Below are 14,821 nucleotides of genomic sequence, written 5' to 3' on the forward strand. Positions count from 1 at the left end.
AGTTAAAACTCTCAACATACACTAGGGTACACTATGGTATGGTGGGGTACCCCTGTAATTGGCATGACCTACCCCATAAGGCCCTGGTATGTAATAGGGCAGGGGATTGAAACTACCTAGAAGTCTCCAGTATCCTGGGGCATGGCAGTTTAGAGGCCAGCAGATTTTCTGCACCAGCATGTGTGCACTGCTGAGAGCCTGATGTCAGTTTAAAAGAAGCACTGGTTGCCAGGACAGCTTTTAAACCTTAAATTGTGCCCAAACTCGACTTTGGGGATAGGGGCCCGTAAAAAAAAAAAAACATGTTTTTGCATATTAGGGCCCCCCAGTGTCACCCCTAAGTATCCCAGGGGTGGGGGGGTCAGTTATCTATAAGGTAAGCCCTTATAATATGAGTTTTTAAATGCCTGGGTAAAGTGAAATTTTACATTTCACTTCCCACATTGTATTGAAGAGCTGCTCAAATTCGACTTTGATGTTAGAATAACTGGGTATGGAAGATTTGAAATATTTCTGCAGATTCAGAACCCCTGAAGTCTCCCCTAGTTGCACAGGGGGTGGGGGTCCTGTAGAAATTAGTGAAATACTTATATAAAATATGGTTTTATAAGCCCTGGTGCTAGAAAAGTGTCTCAAGTCATTTTCCCCATTACAAACCCCATGGCCCATAGGTTAACATGGTATGAAGTTATTGATTAATAAATATTGATAGGAGAGGACTAGCCGGACCATTCAAAGACTTCCCAGAATGGTAGTAGTAAATCCAACAACATGATATTGTTGAATTTCTCCTAAAAAGGACAAACAAGAAGTTATAAGACTTTATTTGTAAGTCCAAATTCAGCCTTTCAGTGGTCTGCCCTGATTGGTCACAGTTAAGTGGATTAGCCAGGCTGCTTTGAAGAGGTGATAAAGAACCCCTCTGCTGGGAGGGCAGTTTGCTGGTCTATAGGAATTCCAGGCCAGGGGGGTGGAATCGTAAACCAGCCTCTTCAAAGGCAGAGGGGAGGCCCGGGTTTCAGTTTCAATCTGACACTCTTGACCCAGAGTCAGGGCTAGGCTTAAGGAAGGTATGTGCAGATGGTACGGGGAGAGTCCATGGAAATAAGCCATCCCAGGGGGTGTGTTTAGCAAGCTCTTACCTCCTTGCTGGAAAATCAGCCATTATGAATTTGGAATAATGATGCACTCTGGGACACACTAATGCCACACTCTACAGGATGTGGTCATAACTATGAGGAGTTGCCCTGCTCTCATTGGTCAGCAGTGACCTTGTGCTTGACCCAGAGAATTTGTAATAAGTATCTGAGAGGAGCAGAGCCCTCAGATCTGCTGCTTGAAACTGAATGAAACAAAGTGCCCTGCTGAAAAGATTTTGCTGTGCAAGGAACTCTAAGGCCTGACCTCTGAAGACTGCACCAAGTGAAACTGCAGCCCTGTGGATTACCTTGCTGCAAAAGGACTCAGTGGACTCCCTGCAAGCTTCAGGTTAACAGAGCTCACCTGGACAGCCCCACAAAGAATTCAAAGCCTGGAGTACCAGTGGATTTGTAGGGGGTTTGGTTCAAGTGGATTGCGGAATTGAGGTTTCACACTTTCAAGGACCCTCTTGGAGATTCCAGAACCTTGGATTGTGTGTTGGATACTTGGGGACCCGCAAGCAGAACGTCAGGAAGGTGTTCTAACTGGACCCCGCTTGCTGAAGAAGGCGGCCCACAACAGTGGTGAGAAAATTCTTCAGAACAATTTATATAGGTGTGTACATGACAGAGAAAACGAAATGACTAAAAGGGGCACTGTTTGTTTTTAAGCAACAGAAAGTGACTAATGTTTAAAATTTCATCTCTCTGGTTCCCTACAGTGTTTTTTTTTCGTTTTGGTGTCATTTAAAAGATAAAAATATTACCTATTTTTATAAATTGGTGTTGGATTTTTATTTTGTGTTGTATCTTAATTATTTACTGAGATGGTGTTTTTAAATGCTTTACATACCCGGTCTTTGAAGTTAAGCCTGTCTGCTCGCAGCCACATCACCAAGGGTTGAACATAGGAATAATTTTCTAAGACCTATGCTGGGTCCTATCATGTGTTATTGGCCAATGCCAGTGGCAGACCTACATTTGCCCCTACCAATAACCCACTTTCCAACACGGCTCCATAGGTAAAAAAAACAAAAAAAACCTGGCACTGGGTTTTCTGGCCTATTAACCCATACTTGAACTCCAATGACTGAGTGAAGGGCCTCGTGCAGGATAAGCCCCAATAATGTGTGCTCAGATTGAGGTTCAAGAGAACTAAGAGGTAGAAAGGTGTGTGAAGTGACAAACATGCACGCTGCTATCGGCCCCATTTTCCGCCCTGCCTTTAAGTGCGGTCAGTTCTGGCAATGTATGAATGGCAGTGCAGTGAATGAAAACATATCAAAGAGTTTAACTACAAGATATTCCTTCCAATCTACTGCCACCTTCTACTACTTCTGGCCCCCCCAAAAAACTACCAAAGGAGGAAACACGGGAGGGAATCAGGTTTTGCACTCACCTGGACTGCCTGACCGTCCTGTATGCACTGGGGAGTGAATGCTTGGCCTTCACATGCGCTTTCGACTTTGACTTCGAAGTCGACTGGTGCTTTGGTGGCTTTGGTGATCGAGACTTTGAGCGTGATCTTTTCTTGTGTTTCTTTTTCTTCTTTTCCTTCACTGTTGTCACTTCTCTATGGTAGTCTTTTAATCTTTTTGAAGGTCTTTCAGGAACTTTATACTCCGACACATCATAATCCTCCATACTATATTCTGTAATGGGCTCAATTTTGTCCTCATCCAACATTTCTGGGCTTAAGTCATCGACGAGCTAAAGTGCAAAACAATTTTTTTGAAAATTACACTCAATCAACTTTTTCAAAACGTATACGCTTAATCAACGTTTTAAGAGGCATGTTCAATCAAACACAACCGGTCTGCAAGACAGGCCAGGATTTTCCTCTGGATGTACCACCTATGGCAAAAATGCCAGGACTTTGTCCCTATGCACCACTGGACGACCTCATCTATCCTAATTGTCATTGTTCTCTCCACCATTGTTCTGTATGCTTTCTAGTCTGTGCCGTATATTTTACACTGTGGTCAACTCAAGAAAAACAAGCATTGGCAAAGCCAATAGGTCTCACCTATGCAAGAGTTTTAGCCATGTTGTACACCAGCGTGGCTGCTGCTCAGCATGGCTAGAAGTTAGTGGGAGAGAGGAGTCGAATGTTGTAGCGGGGAATGAAAGAGTGTTGTGTATTGGAGTGGCGCAGAGTGGAGTCCCGTAGAGTGGCGTACAGTAGAGTGGACTGATGTAGAGTGTATTGGCGCAGAGTATAGTGCAGCGGCATAGAGTGCAGAGCAGAGTCGAATATAGTACCATAGAGTGCAGTGGCGTGCTACAGAGTGCAGTGGTGCAGAACAGTGTTGTAGAGTGGAGCAGTGTAGAGGGGCATAGAGTGCGGTGGCAGAGTAGATTGATAGTGATTAGAGTTATGCAGAGTGAGTAATGTAAAGTGATACAGAGTAGAGCACCACAGTCTAGAGCGGACCTTGCAGAATGTACCAGTTAAAAAAAAAAAAAGTTTCAAGAGTGTCAGTAAACACCGCCGGTTGGTGCAGCCTGGACTCGTAGAGGCTCTGCTCTAGGGGCCCGGGAGATTTCAGCCATAGAGTGGAGCTGCAGGGGCCTCAGAAGAGGTGAAACAGAACAAAGCCTCATTAACAATTTAATGGTCTTTTAAAGACCTGTAAAGTGCTCCGGATGTGTGCGCTCCAGGCAAGCTGTCTCATCCCGGGCTGCCACACAGGGGTGGGGGAGGGCGGGTGACAATTGTTGGACAATTACAGTGACCAGGACTCAAAGACAAACCCGTGAATGATTGAACCGATGAACTTGGAAATCACTCTGCGCAGCTCGTGCTCCCCTGAGTAGCATTTATTTTATCGACACTGAAGGGATGAAAGTCTGAATCAGCCCAGCCGTATTAGGAATCTCTGCCCTCCGGATTACACTTGATCTCTGCTGCAGCGGTCCAGCTGGCTCTCGTGCACCCTCTACATTAGGGTGTCATTAATAATGTGCTGCAGATGTTGGGAAGGCTGGGGAAGGTGGTTTGATGTGTGCAGCAAAGAGCTATTGCTTTTTGTGATATTTCTAATAAACTTATTACACCTCACCTAGACAGAGATCGGGAGACGGAGATGGAGAGAGAGGGAGAGAGTCAGGAGAGGGCGAGGGAGGGAGGGTCATGGGAGGGCGAGGCAGAGGGAGGGCGAGTCAGGGGAGGGCGAGGGAGTGAGAGAGAGGGAGAGTCAGGGAAGAGAGAGAGAGGGAGAGCCAGGGGGGGGCGAGAGAAGGAGAGAGAGAGGGAGAGTCAACGGAGGGAGAGTGAGGGAGAGAGTCAGGGGAGGGAGGAAGAGACAGAGGGAGGGAGAGTGAGGGGAGGACGAAGGAGGGAGAGAGAGGGAGGGAGAGAGTCAAGGGAGGGAGAGAGTCAGGCGAGGGAGAGAGTCAGGGGAGGGAGGGAGAGAGTCAGGGAAGGGCTAGGGAGGGAGGGAGAGGGAGGGAGAACCAGGGCGAGGGAGGGTGAGAGAGGGAGCACCAGGGCAGGGTGAGGAAGGGAGAGAGTCAGGGGAGGGAGGAAGAGAGAGAGGGAGGGAGAGTGAGGGGAGGACGAAGGAGGGAGATAGAGGGAGGGAGAGAGTCAAGGGAGGGAGAGAGTCAGGGGAGGACGAAGGAGGGAGAGAGAGGGAGGGAGAGAGTCAAGGGAGGGAGAGAGTCAGGGGAGGGAGAGAGTCAGGGGAGGGAGAGAGTCAGGGGAGGGAGAGAGTCAGGGGAGGGAGAGAGTCAGGGGAGGGAGAGAGTCAGGGGAGGGCTAGGGAGGGAGAACCAGGGCGAGGGAGGGTGAGAGAGGTAGAACCAGGGCGAGGGAGGGTGAGAGAGGGAGAGCCAGGGCGAGGGAGGGTGAGAGAGGGAGCGCCAGGGCAGGGTGAGGAAGGGAGAGAGTCAGGGGAGGGAGGAAGAGACAGAGGGAGGGAGACAGAGGGAGGGAGACAGAGGGAGGGAGACAGAGGGAGGGAGACAGAGGGAGGGAGACAGAGGGAGGGAGACAGAGGGAGGGAGACAGAGGGAGGGAGGGAGACAGATGGAGGGAAGGAGAGGGAGGGAGACAGACATAGGGAGGGAGAGAAAGAGAGGGAGGGATGGAGATGGAGAGAGGGAGGAAGAGAAAGAGGGAGGGAGGGAGATGGAGAGAGGGAGGGAGAGAAAGCGAGAGGGAGGGAGACAGAGAGAGAGAGAGAGAGAGAGCGAGAGAAGGAGGGAGGGAGAGTGGGGGCGAGACAGAGAGAGTGAGGGAGGGAGACAGAGAGGGAGAGGGAGGGAGACAGAGAGGGAGAGGGAGGGAGCCAGAGAGAGGGAGGGAGCCAGAGAGAGGGAGGGAGAGAGGGAGAGAGAGGGAGAGAGAGAGAGAGGGAGGGAGACAGAGAGAGAGGGAGAGAGGGTGACAGAGTGAGGGAGATAGAGGGAGGGAGGAAGGGAGGGAGACAGGGGAAGGGAGGCAGAAAAAGAGAGGGAGGGAGGTAGAAAAAAAGAGGGAGGGAGAGAAAGAGATGTGTGTATGCTGGGTCTGGTGGCTCAGTGGATGAAGACATCCGCTGCAGGTACCATGTGTTCAACCTCATGGTCACAGTTTTTTTTTTGGCTCGAGCACCGCCCCCTCTCTCACTGACCACGCACCCACCGGTGCGGCCCTCGGCCACAAACCACACTGTAAATTTGGCCCCTGAGAGAAAGTTTGTGAGTACCCATGGTGTAGAGTATGGGGGTGTAGAGTAGGGTGCAGTGATGTAGAGTAGAGCGCATCGGTGTAGGGTGCATTGGCTTAGACAGTTGCAGAGTATAGTGACGTAGAGTGCAATGGCATAACATTCAGCATCATAGACTGTAGTGGCATAGATTTGAGTGGTGCATAGTAGAGTGCAGTGGTGTAGAGTGGCATGGAATGATGCAGAATTCAGTGACGTAGAGTGCAGAGATGCTGGGCGTGGTGTAGAGTGCACTGGCACAGAGTGCAGTAGAGGTCAGTGGCTTTGAGTGGTATAAGGTGGAGTGGTGCAGAGTCGAGTGCAGTGGTGTGTTGCGGAGTAGAGAGGAGTATGCATGGTGTGGTGCAAACTGTCATTCCTGACTACACATTTTCAACTGAAATGACCATTATCTTTGTACCAATATACAGTTTTACAAATAAAACTATATAGCGAACAAACATGTGGAAATGGCCTCACCTAGTGTATTGATTTGTTTTGATCATGTTAAAGTATTTGCTTTCAACACATTTCAGAATGAACAAAAAATGTGCTTCATTTGTGAGTTCATAATTCGGATATATTCTGAAATACTTGCACAATTTAAATGCTGTGCGCTAGAAAAAAAACCTTTCCTACCCCCAGCATCCATCAAGATTGGCACATAAATCCTCTCAGCTTTAAGTCCGACAAAGAAAAGTAAATACCAAGCTCTCTCGGACGACACAGCATGACATTTGACCTCCGTCTTTGAATGTACTGCAAATGTGATAGGGTAAGAACAACATTTACAGGCCTGTTTACAGAAAGGAGTACTCGTGAAAGAATGCAAGGGGAGTTGATGTGAAAAGGCTTCTCTCCATGGGAGAGACAAACTCACCCTGGACAGACTAAAACAAATAAAGCCAGCCAGCAAATAGAAAGACAGAAAATGTAAGTTACAAAGCCAATGATAGGAAACGGGCAGAATGGACTTCCAGGGAAGCTTTCTGAATGTTGCTAAGATGGCTTTAGCAAATCAGACAACTGCGCTGCCTGGTAGGCTTCGTTCTAAAAATGGTTGAACAAAAGCTACATCAAGGGCACGTCTTGGTAAACATTTAATCCTAGTTGCATTTTTAGTTTTGCCTAACGCCTTAACCGCTGCGGTTTTTCCACCGTGGTGCGGGCGTTCTAAAGGGTGGGCGGGCTGGCCGACGGCAGCACTAGGGAGGTAGTGCTCCCGTCGGCCAACAGCCGACGGGAGCACACAAGGGGTTAACAGCATCCCTTGATACAGAAAGTACGCAATATTATGCACAATAACAGATGTTTTTCAGGTTTTTTATTTGATATCTTTGGGCCACTAAATATTAATATACTGCAGATGGAAGAGGTTCCTTTCCAGCTGGAACTTCTGGGTTAGGGGGTTCCTCCTTTATTGGAGTATGAATTAAAGTTGTGGCTAGTAAAATGTTATTTTGAGGGAATAGCTTCTGCGTATCTAGGTAAAGCGGAGTTGCCCAACCAATAAGATTATGCTGGTTGGTCTGGTACTGTTCTTCCAGGGGACACTACAATTATTCAAGCCCAAGCGGGTAATACGTATCACTTTTGGTCGTCATACGTGCTGAGCTGAAATGGCAATGAGAGAAACAAAATATACGCCACATCTTAATGACTATGGAAAAAAGGGGATTCTAGTCCAAGGATGCACCCCTTTGTATACACATCCCAATGTTGAGACTGCTTAACACCAAGCCACACTAAAAGGTCATTCACTCATGTTGGGGGCAAGAAAGAAGGACACATGCATGTCGGTGCAAGCTGACCAGTGAATGGTGAGTACAATCTGAATGTAATGTGTGTTGCCCAGTAGGTAGTGTTCTTTGTGTAAGCTGGCTAGGCCTATCTGGGACATGTCAGCCAACATTCACTCCCAATCTCAAGCCATACACCTGGTACCTAGTGGATGAAAGTCACCAGGCCCTGGACCTTTGTTCAGGTATGGTTGCCTCTGCCTTGACTGAATTTCATCTATTCCCAGTCTTGTTGCCCGTGGCAGTGGACCAGAGGTATGTCTGAGACACCTGCTTAAAGACTGCAGGAGGGCACCAACCTTTGAAAGTTCTGAACATCTGGTAAACTGCACCTCCTGCTCAGGCCCACCACAGGCCAGGTCGTATGGACAGTGAGAAGGCTTCCATACAATTATTGAAAAGATAACAGGACCAAGAGTGGAACCTATGTGCAGCTGACATTCTCCTTCCAAGCTTGGCCCAGGTGTGGAAAGCCTGTAAGGCCTTTGCAAGCCTAGCTGACAAAAAGATCTGCAAGGTGGGCATCTTGACCAAATGAGGTTGGTTAGGAGCCACATAATCAGCAAAGTCCAGCCAGCAAGGAAGGAGCAAAGGCACCTCTGGGTCATTGACCCTGCCAACATCTTGACTGATGCCTGAATCCCCCTACCCATGTCCCGCAAGGTGGCCAGCCTTCAAATCCACACCAATAGATTTGGGTGTATTGGTTACTGAAAAGTGTTGTTCAGGATGGGCTGGAGAGGTCCTGATTTTGGGGCCATATGAACTATTCTGCTTGTACTCACGTTTCGGAGAGCAACTTATAAAGTTCTAGAACTGAGGCCTGTAGTGACCCGTTCTGTGGGTGATACCACAGCCAGAAAACATCAATCATATGCACGGGATTAGGAGACATGTCCCTGCAGCTAATTGCACCCTTGGGAACCAGCCCACTATACTCCTCAGTCCTACTGAAAACAACGGGAACCAGCTGAGTCCTTGAATGATCCCTGGACTTTAGTAAATGACGGATCTTGGCCATTACCAGATAGCCATTGCATTCACCGGATGTGTTTGGTTTGTGGGTACTTTGTTTTTTGGGGTGAATCCCAATCTTATTGCTTTGGAACTGGAAACTCAGTAGCTCAGGCCTCAGCCCATAGATATCCCCAGCATGGTACCCATGAGTGTCTCAGGACCAAGGATGGTACCGCAGCCCTCAAATCTGTATCCATTACCCATACCCTACGCCCATTGGCAGGAGAAAAGGTTTTGGGAAAAACTAGAGACCTGAGCGCCCCACAAAATAACACTCTACATACGTTTCCAGCCAATGTTTTGAGAAATCTAGCACCTAGTGCTAAGGAGTTATAATAATCTTCAGAATCTTACCTCGTCCTTAGAACGTTCGAGCACCACCAGATTTTTTGTGCCTCATCTTTTTACAGATCTACCCATCTACTGGTTAACAAAAATTCCTTTTCGAATATAAAGCACTGGCTGAACATTATGTCATGGGGTGTTATTTAATGGTTCACACTGCATCGGAGTTTCTAGCACCCTCAACCTCTCGGGAGAAGACTTGACAATTTACATTTGGTTTCTTTTTGTACTTTTAATATGCTAGTTATTTCCCCCTCAAAGAATCGTTAAGTGTGTCAGTTAATACAAAGTTAAATGCAATAAGCAGAACCTGCCAGACTCTAAAGAATTTCTATTGTAATTTTTCATCATAATTGGTGGTTGTTAAAATTCTGCATCATTAAAGTAAGTTTTATTAGTGGCATTTACTTGGTTTACATTCATTACAAGCTAAGAACGTTCATTGGCAATTTGGTTTAGTTAAAAAAAAATGTTTTTTATTTTTTTAAAAAGCACACAGAAAAAGACCAGCACAGCTTGCTGTCACATTAGGACTGCCCCACTATAGATAAAGGCTTTTAGTAGATATATCTGCTTAATGGATATCTACGGACAACATGCCATTTGATCCACACCCAAAGTAGTGGTTTCTTCTGTCATTTGGCTTTGTTGTCCATGTAGCACCCGTAGCATGATGAAGCAGGCGGTCCACTACAGATATCATGGGCAGCTTTCTCTCTCACTATGTATGTTTGGATTCGAGCTCATATTTGCAAGTAGTAATTTTCATGTGGGTCAAAATACCAATGTTCGCTGTAACCGCAAGTCAAAATAGCTGATTCCATACTCTGGGTGGACACTGCTGTTACAGGGATCGAAAATGGCTAACACGGCTCTCAGAGAGTTAAATGGCAGACTGGGACTTCTGAACAGTTAAAATGTCGGACTAGGCTCTTCTGCAGAAATAACATGTTACATCGGGCTTCTCTTAGAGGGTTCTCCCTCTCATGGTGGGACAAGATGGCAGACCTCACTTTCATGGTGACGTTTAGCGGTCAACCACTTGCATGGAGAGCTGAGATCTCGTGTTTTCATGACAGGCTAAAACGTGCACGCCCTTCGGCCAGTCAAAATGGTGGTCACTCCTGCAAGGGACAGTAGTACAGCAGGCATACAGGTGGGCAAGTGTCAGCTTCCCAGCCCCCTCAGTACAACTGGATTAACAATTCTGAGTGGCCTCCTCACATAAACTGATGTCTATTCCACTTAAGGAAGACATCTGCTGAAAGTATTCCAAAAGTGGATAACACTTGACTGGCTTGAACCTTCGAGGGACAACATTCAGAGGTTTATCAATTACATAAAAGGGGTGCATGTGAACTGTCGCAAGTGGCAACACTGAAGAACTGAATACAACCATCTGCTGAGGGTAGTCGTCATGCCTTTTCTACATGCTCAGTCAGTGGCATAGCAAGGATGCCAGGACCCTAGTGTACACATGCAAAATGCACCTGTCAACACAGGTAACATGGTAAAACACCCATGACTTCAGCCGAAGACCCCAAGGTCCACCATTCAATCAATCAATCAATCAGAACATTTGTATAGCGCACTACTCACCCGGAGGGTCTCAAGGCGATGGGGGGTGGGGGGTCCGCTACTGCTCGAACAGCCAGGTCTTGAGCTGCTTCCTGAAGGCGAGGTGGTCCTGGGTCAGGCGGAGGTGGGTCGGGAGGGAGTTCCAAGTCTTGGCGGCCAGGTAGGAGAAGGCCCTTCCTCCTGTGGTGGCTCTTCGGATGCGGGGGACGGCGGCGAGGGCGTGGCTGGTCGATCGAAGCTGGCGCGTGGGAGCGTAGAAGTTGAGGCGGCTGTTGAGGTATCCTGGTCCTTGGTTGTGTAGGGCTTTGTGTGCGTGGGTGAGGAGCCGGAAGGTGATTCTCTTGTTGACCGGGAGCCAGTGCAGGTCTCTCAGGTGTCCGGAGATGTGTCTGCGGCGGGGGATGTCCAGGATGAGTCGTGCTGAGGTGTTCTGGATCCGCTGGAGTCTCTTCTGGAGTTTGGCGGTGGTACTGGCGTAGAGGGAGTTGCCGTAGTCCAGCCGGCTGGTGACGAGTGCCTGGGTGACCGTCTTCCTGGTTTCGGTGGGGATCCATCGGAAGATCTTGCGTAGCATTCGCAGGATGTTGAAGCACGACGAGGAGACGGCGTTGACTTGTCTGGTCATGGAGAGGGAGGAGTCCAGGATGAAGCCCAGGTTGTGTGCGTGGTCAGTTGGTTTGGGTGCGCTGCCCAGGGCAGGGGGCCACCATTGATATCGACATCTCCGTAGACATTTAAATAATTCACACACTTGGATTTGTTGTGCAGTTTTATTTCAAATAAAACGAATTATGACTCAGGATGAAGCATGCATCCATTCAGCACAACTCTCAATACATACCAAGCGCACTGCACCATCACCGCTCTGGCGAGACACGTACAGAAATAGCATGAATGTTAAACTTTGGCTAGTTACATTGCGACAGAAGTGCTCACAGCAAGCTCACAATCTGTTCCTAATGCTGATAGACAATGTTTATGCTTTATGAGCAAAGAACGCTTGCAAATCCACAGCAATCCTGCTTGGATTTACACTTACAGGAGATAGATTGGCAACGCTTCTGTGTGAAAAACTCCTCAGCTTATAAAAATAATCCTTTGCAACACCAACAGGCTTCACCCAGTGCAATGTGTATCTATCTAAACACTGTTTTCCCATACTAGGTACAGTCAGAGCGCCAGTATCGCAAACTGCACTGTGGCAAGCCCTCGACGAGGCCCGCAATCAGCATAAGCAATGCCCAGGAGCCCACATCGGGGCTGGTAGCACCCAGGCCCATACACGACGGCGGCGCCCAGGCGCATCCGCGACGGCAGCACCCAGACGACATCACTATCAATGTCCACAGTCATTTAGTTTATTTTATTTGCCATCTTATATAGCCCCAATCTACTCAATTCAGAGTTTAAGTGCGCGTTACATAAGAACACCCCTATGAAGGCTGGTTCCTCTCTTCAGGAGCAGCATGGAACAGCTGGGAGGAAGAATGAGAAACAGGCATTAAAGAGAGGAAAAAACAGCCGCTACATGGTAAAGGAATTACACATGCTATTGTAGATGCATATATTAGGGTTATGCTGCCAGGTGGAGAGGTTGAACCCTGCATTAAACCAGATTCTCTTGAAAAGCGTTCCAAAGAGGTGGCGAAGCGGCAGAAAGTGATTGTGAAGGAGCAGCACCGTTTTTGAAATGAGTCATTTCCGATCCAAGGTTGCCACTACCGCTGGTTTCTTGTTTCCAGAGTTCTTGAGGGATGAGGCGAGGTATGACCAATGCAGAAGATCAATAGCCTTCAATATGACACACACCACTTAGAATATCACATAAACTCATCTAGAGCTAATGCACATCTATCATCAAGAAGGTCCTGTGCTCAAACATTTTTCAAAGTGGAGAGCAGCACAAGGGGGTAAGTGAGATCTTCAGGCACCCGGTCAGTACTAAATTAACAAGCATTTACAATGCAACGTTTTGCCTTTGCAAAAGTTAGAGCTATTGGCATTGTAAATGACAACATTTTTATTTATGTGTTGGTTTTGAAAACAGATAAATAAATGGCATTGTCATTTACAATGCCAATAGCTTAATCTCTCGCAAATGCCATACACACACACACCCACAGAGCCCCCCACACACCCACAAAGAGCCCTCCCCACACACCCACAAAGAGCCCTCCCCACACACCCACAAAGAGCCCCCCACACACCCACACAGAGCCCCCCACACCCACAGAGCCCCCCCACACACACAGACACAGAGCCCCCACCACACACAGAGCCCCCCCCACACAGAGCCCCCGACAAACACACACATAGCCCCGCCACACACACCCACACAGAGCCCCCACAGAGGCCCCCACATACCCACACTGCGAGCCCCCCCGCACACTGCGAGCCCCACCCACACAGAGCCCCCCACACAGAGCCCCCCACACAGAGCCCCCCACACACACTGCGAGCCCCCCCACACACTGCGAGCCCCCCACACACTGCGAGCCCCCCCAACACACTGCGAGCCCCCCCAACACACTGCGAGCCCCCCCAACACACTGCGAGCCCCCCAACACACTGCGAGCCCCCCAACACACTGCGAGCCCCCCCAACACACTGCGAGCCCCCCCAACACACTGCGAGCCCCCCACACACTGCGAGCCCCCCCACACACTGCGAGCCCCACACACTGCTGCTGTTTACAAGGAGGGGCCGCATGTAAAGGCTTATCTGACCCCTGTATTATTTAACGCTGCCAAATGCCTGTGTCTGGGAGAGGGTTGTGAAAGTGCACCGGAGAAAGCTGTGCGAGTCTTGTGGCTGTGCTGAGGCATCCTGCTTTCCCTTTGTCAGGTCCTTTGCTAGCAAAGCTTGCCACAGCTCGGTGTGTGACGGATTGATGCTCACGGTGAGCCGTGGTGCGTACTTGACACCTGAGTTATGCCCGGCGTGTCCTGGAGGGGGTCTCTTCAAACTCATCTATAAATACACGTGTCTCAGCCACGGCTCTCCGATGGACGGCCCGGGGGTCGCTCGTCTTAGCAGAGCGAGGTATATGGTTCAATAGGCGTCGGTGGTGATGTGAGAGTATCCGTGCTAGGGAAAGTGAACCCTGGGGTCGTCCTACAGCGCGTGGAGCTTTGGCAGGGGGTCAGCCGCCATCTCCGGCCGTTTCACACTGTATGAGGACTGCCGGCCAGGCGCCCTGCACAAGCTGGGGTCTACCGAACTTAGGGGCTTCTTATGTCAAGAATGCAAACCGAAATGTTAAACCTACACTACGTTTCAGGCAGGTTTAGATCACCAAGACGGAGCGCCTGGGACGGCCTAGGAACATTATCAAATATTATATATCCACTATTTATCTTCCGTGTGCTCTTGGCACGTGGATTTCACTGTTCAGTGAGGTGCCTAAAACTACAGGAAATGTAAAAAGCGTCCTATCTGAATAGTGAGTTGACTGTTCGCAGTGACTCTAACACATTATATTTACTAGCACTGTTGAAAATAAACCTGCGTAATACGTTGGTAGGTATATACGTGCATGGATTAGTGCATGTAGACTTATAATTATACCATGACATTCCTTCCACACACATACATGTGTGCGACGTGTTTTTAAAAATGGTGGATGCTTGCAGGCTCTCTTTACTTCCAAGTGCTGTAAAAGAATTCGGCTGTAAAGCCATGCTCATTTGGTGTTTCTATACCGAGCACGGGTGATAAATATTTAATTACGCATTTGTTTAGAGTCCGGGCGGCAGCAGGCTGCAGCCAGCACAATGGGTCCTGGCAGTAAGCACAGGGACTGCTGCTAAAATTACAAGTGAAAACTCTAATTAAAGCCACACGTCGTGTCACTGCCGTGCTCTGGGGTCGGTCGGAGGGCTTCTATTGTCCATGAAGGCCCTCTGTCGGGCTGCGGGTTCATGTGACCATGCGGCCCCTGCAAGAGCAGGTCACAATGAGTCCTGCCCTGGCCTTGAATAAATAACAAGCATTCACAAGTGGGGCCGGTACGTAACGTGTAGGAAAATTAAAAACTTACCTCCGGGAGTTGGCTCGGAGTAGGGAGCGGGTCGGGTCTGCGACCTCAAAGGGAGAACCGTCCGGCTGGTGTGACGAAGGATGCCGAAGAAAATAAAAAAAAAACCCGCCCACCGCCGCATGACGTGGGCAAAAAGAAAAATTCTACGGAACGCCCACGAATCGCCTCGGACAATGACTGACATATCTCTGTTCCAATGGCTAGCCTCCATTT

The 14,821-nt window shown here is 48.8% G+C and overlaps 1 protein-coding gene across 5 annotated transcripts in view; it reads right to left on the minus strand.

Moving 5' to 3' along the window:
* SFSWAP (splicing factor SWAP) overlaps window positions 1–14,821 on the minus strand; it is a 579,257-nt gene that overhangs the window by 157,325 nt on the left and 407,111 nt on the right. For all 5 annotated transcript variants that reach the window (XM_078667992.1, XM_078667991.1, XM_078667989.1 and 2 more), the window contains exon 14: window positions 2,539–2,849. In XM_078667992.1, the coding sequence (XP_078524118.1) occupies window positions 2,539–2,849 (311 nt within the window). The remainder of the gene's footprint in view (window positions 1–2,538; window positions 2,850–14,821) is intronic.

The sequence above is a fragment of the Lissotriton helveticus genome, chromosome 11 (assembly GCF_964261635.1).
Source record: "Lissotriton helveticus chromosome 11, aLisHel1.1, whole genome shotgun sequence".
In the NCBI taxonomy this organism is placed as follows: Eukaryota; Metazoa; Chordata; class Amphibia; order Caudata; family Salamandridae; genus Lissotriton; species Lissotriton helveticus.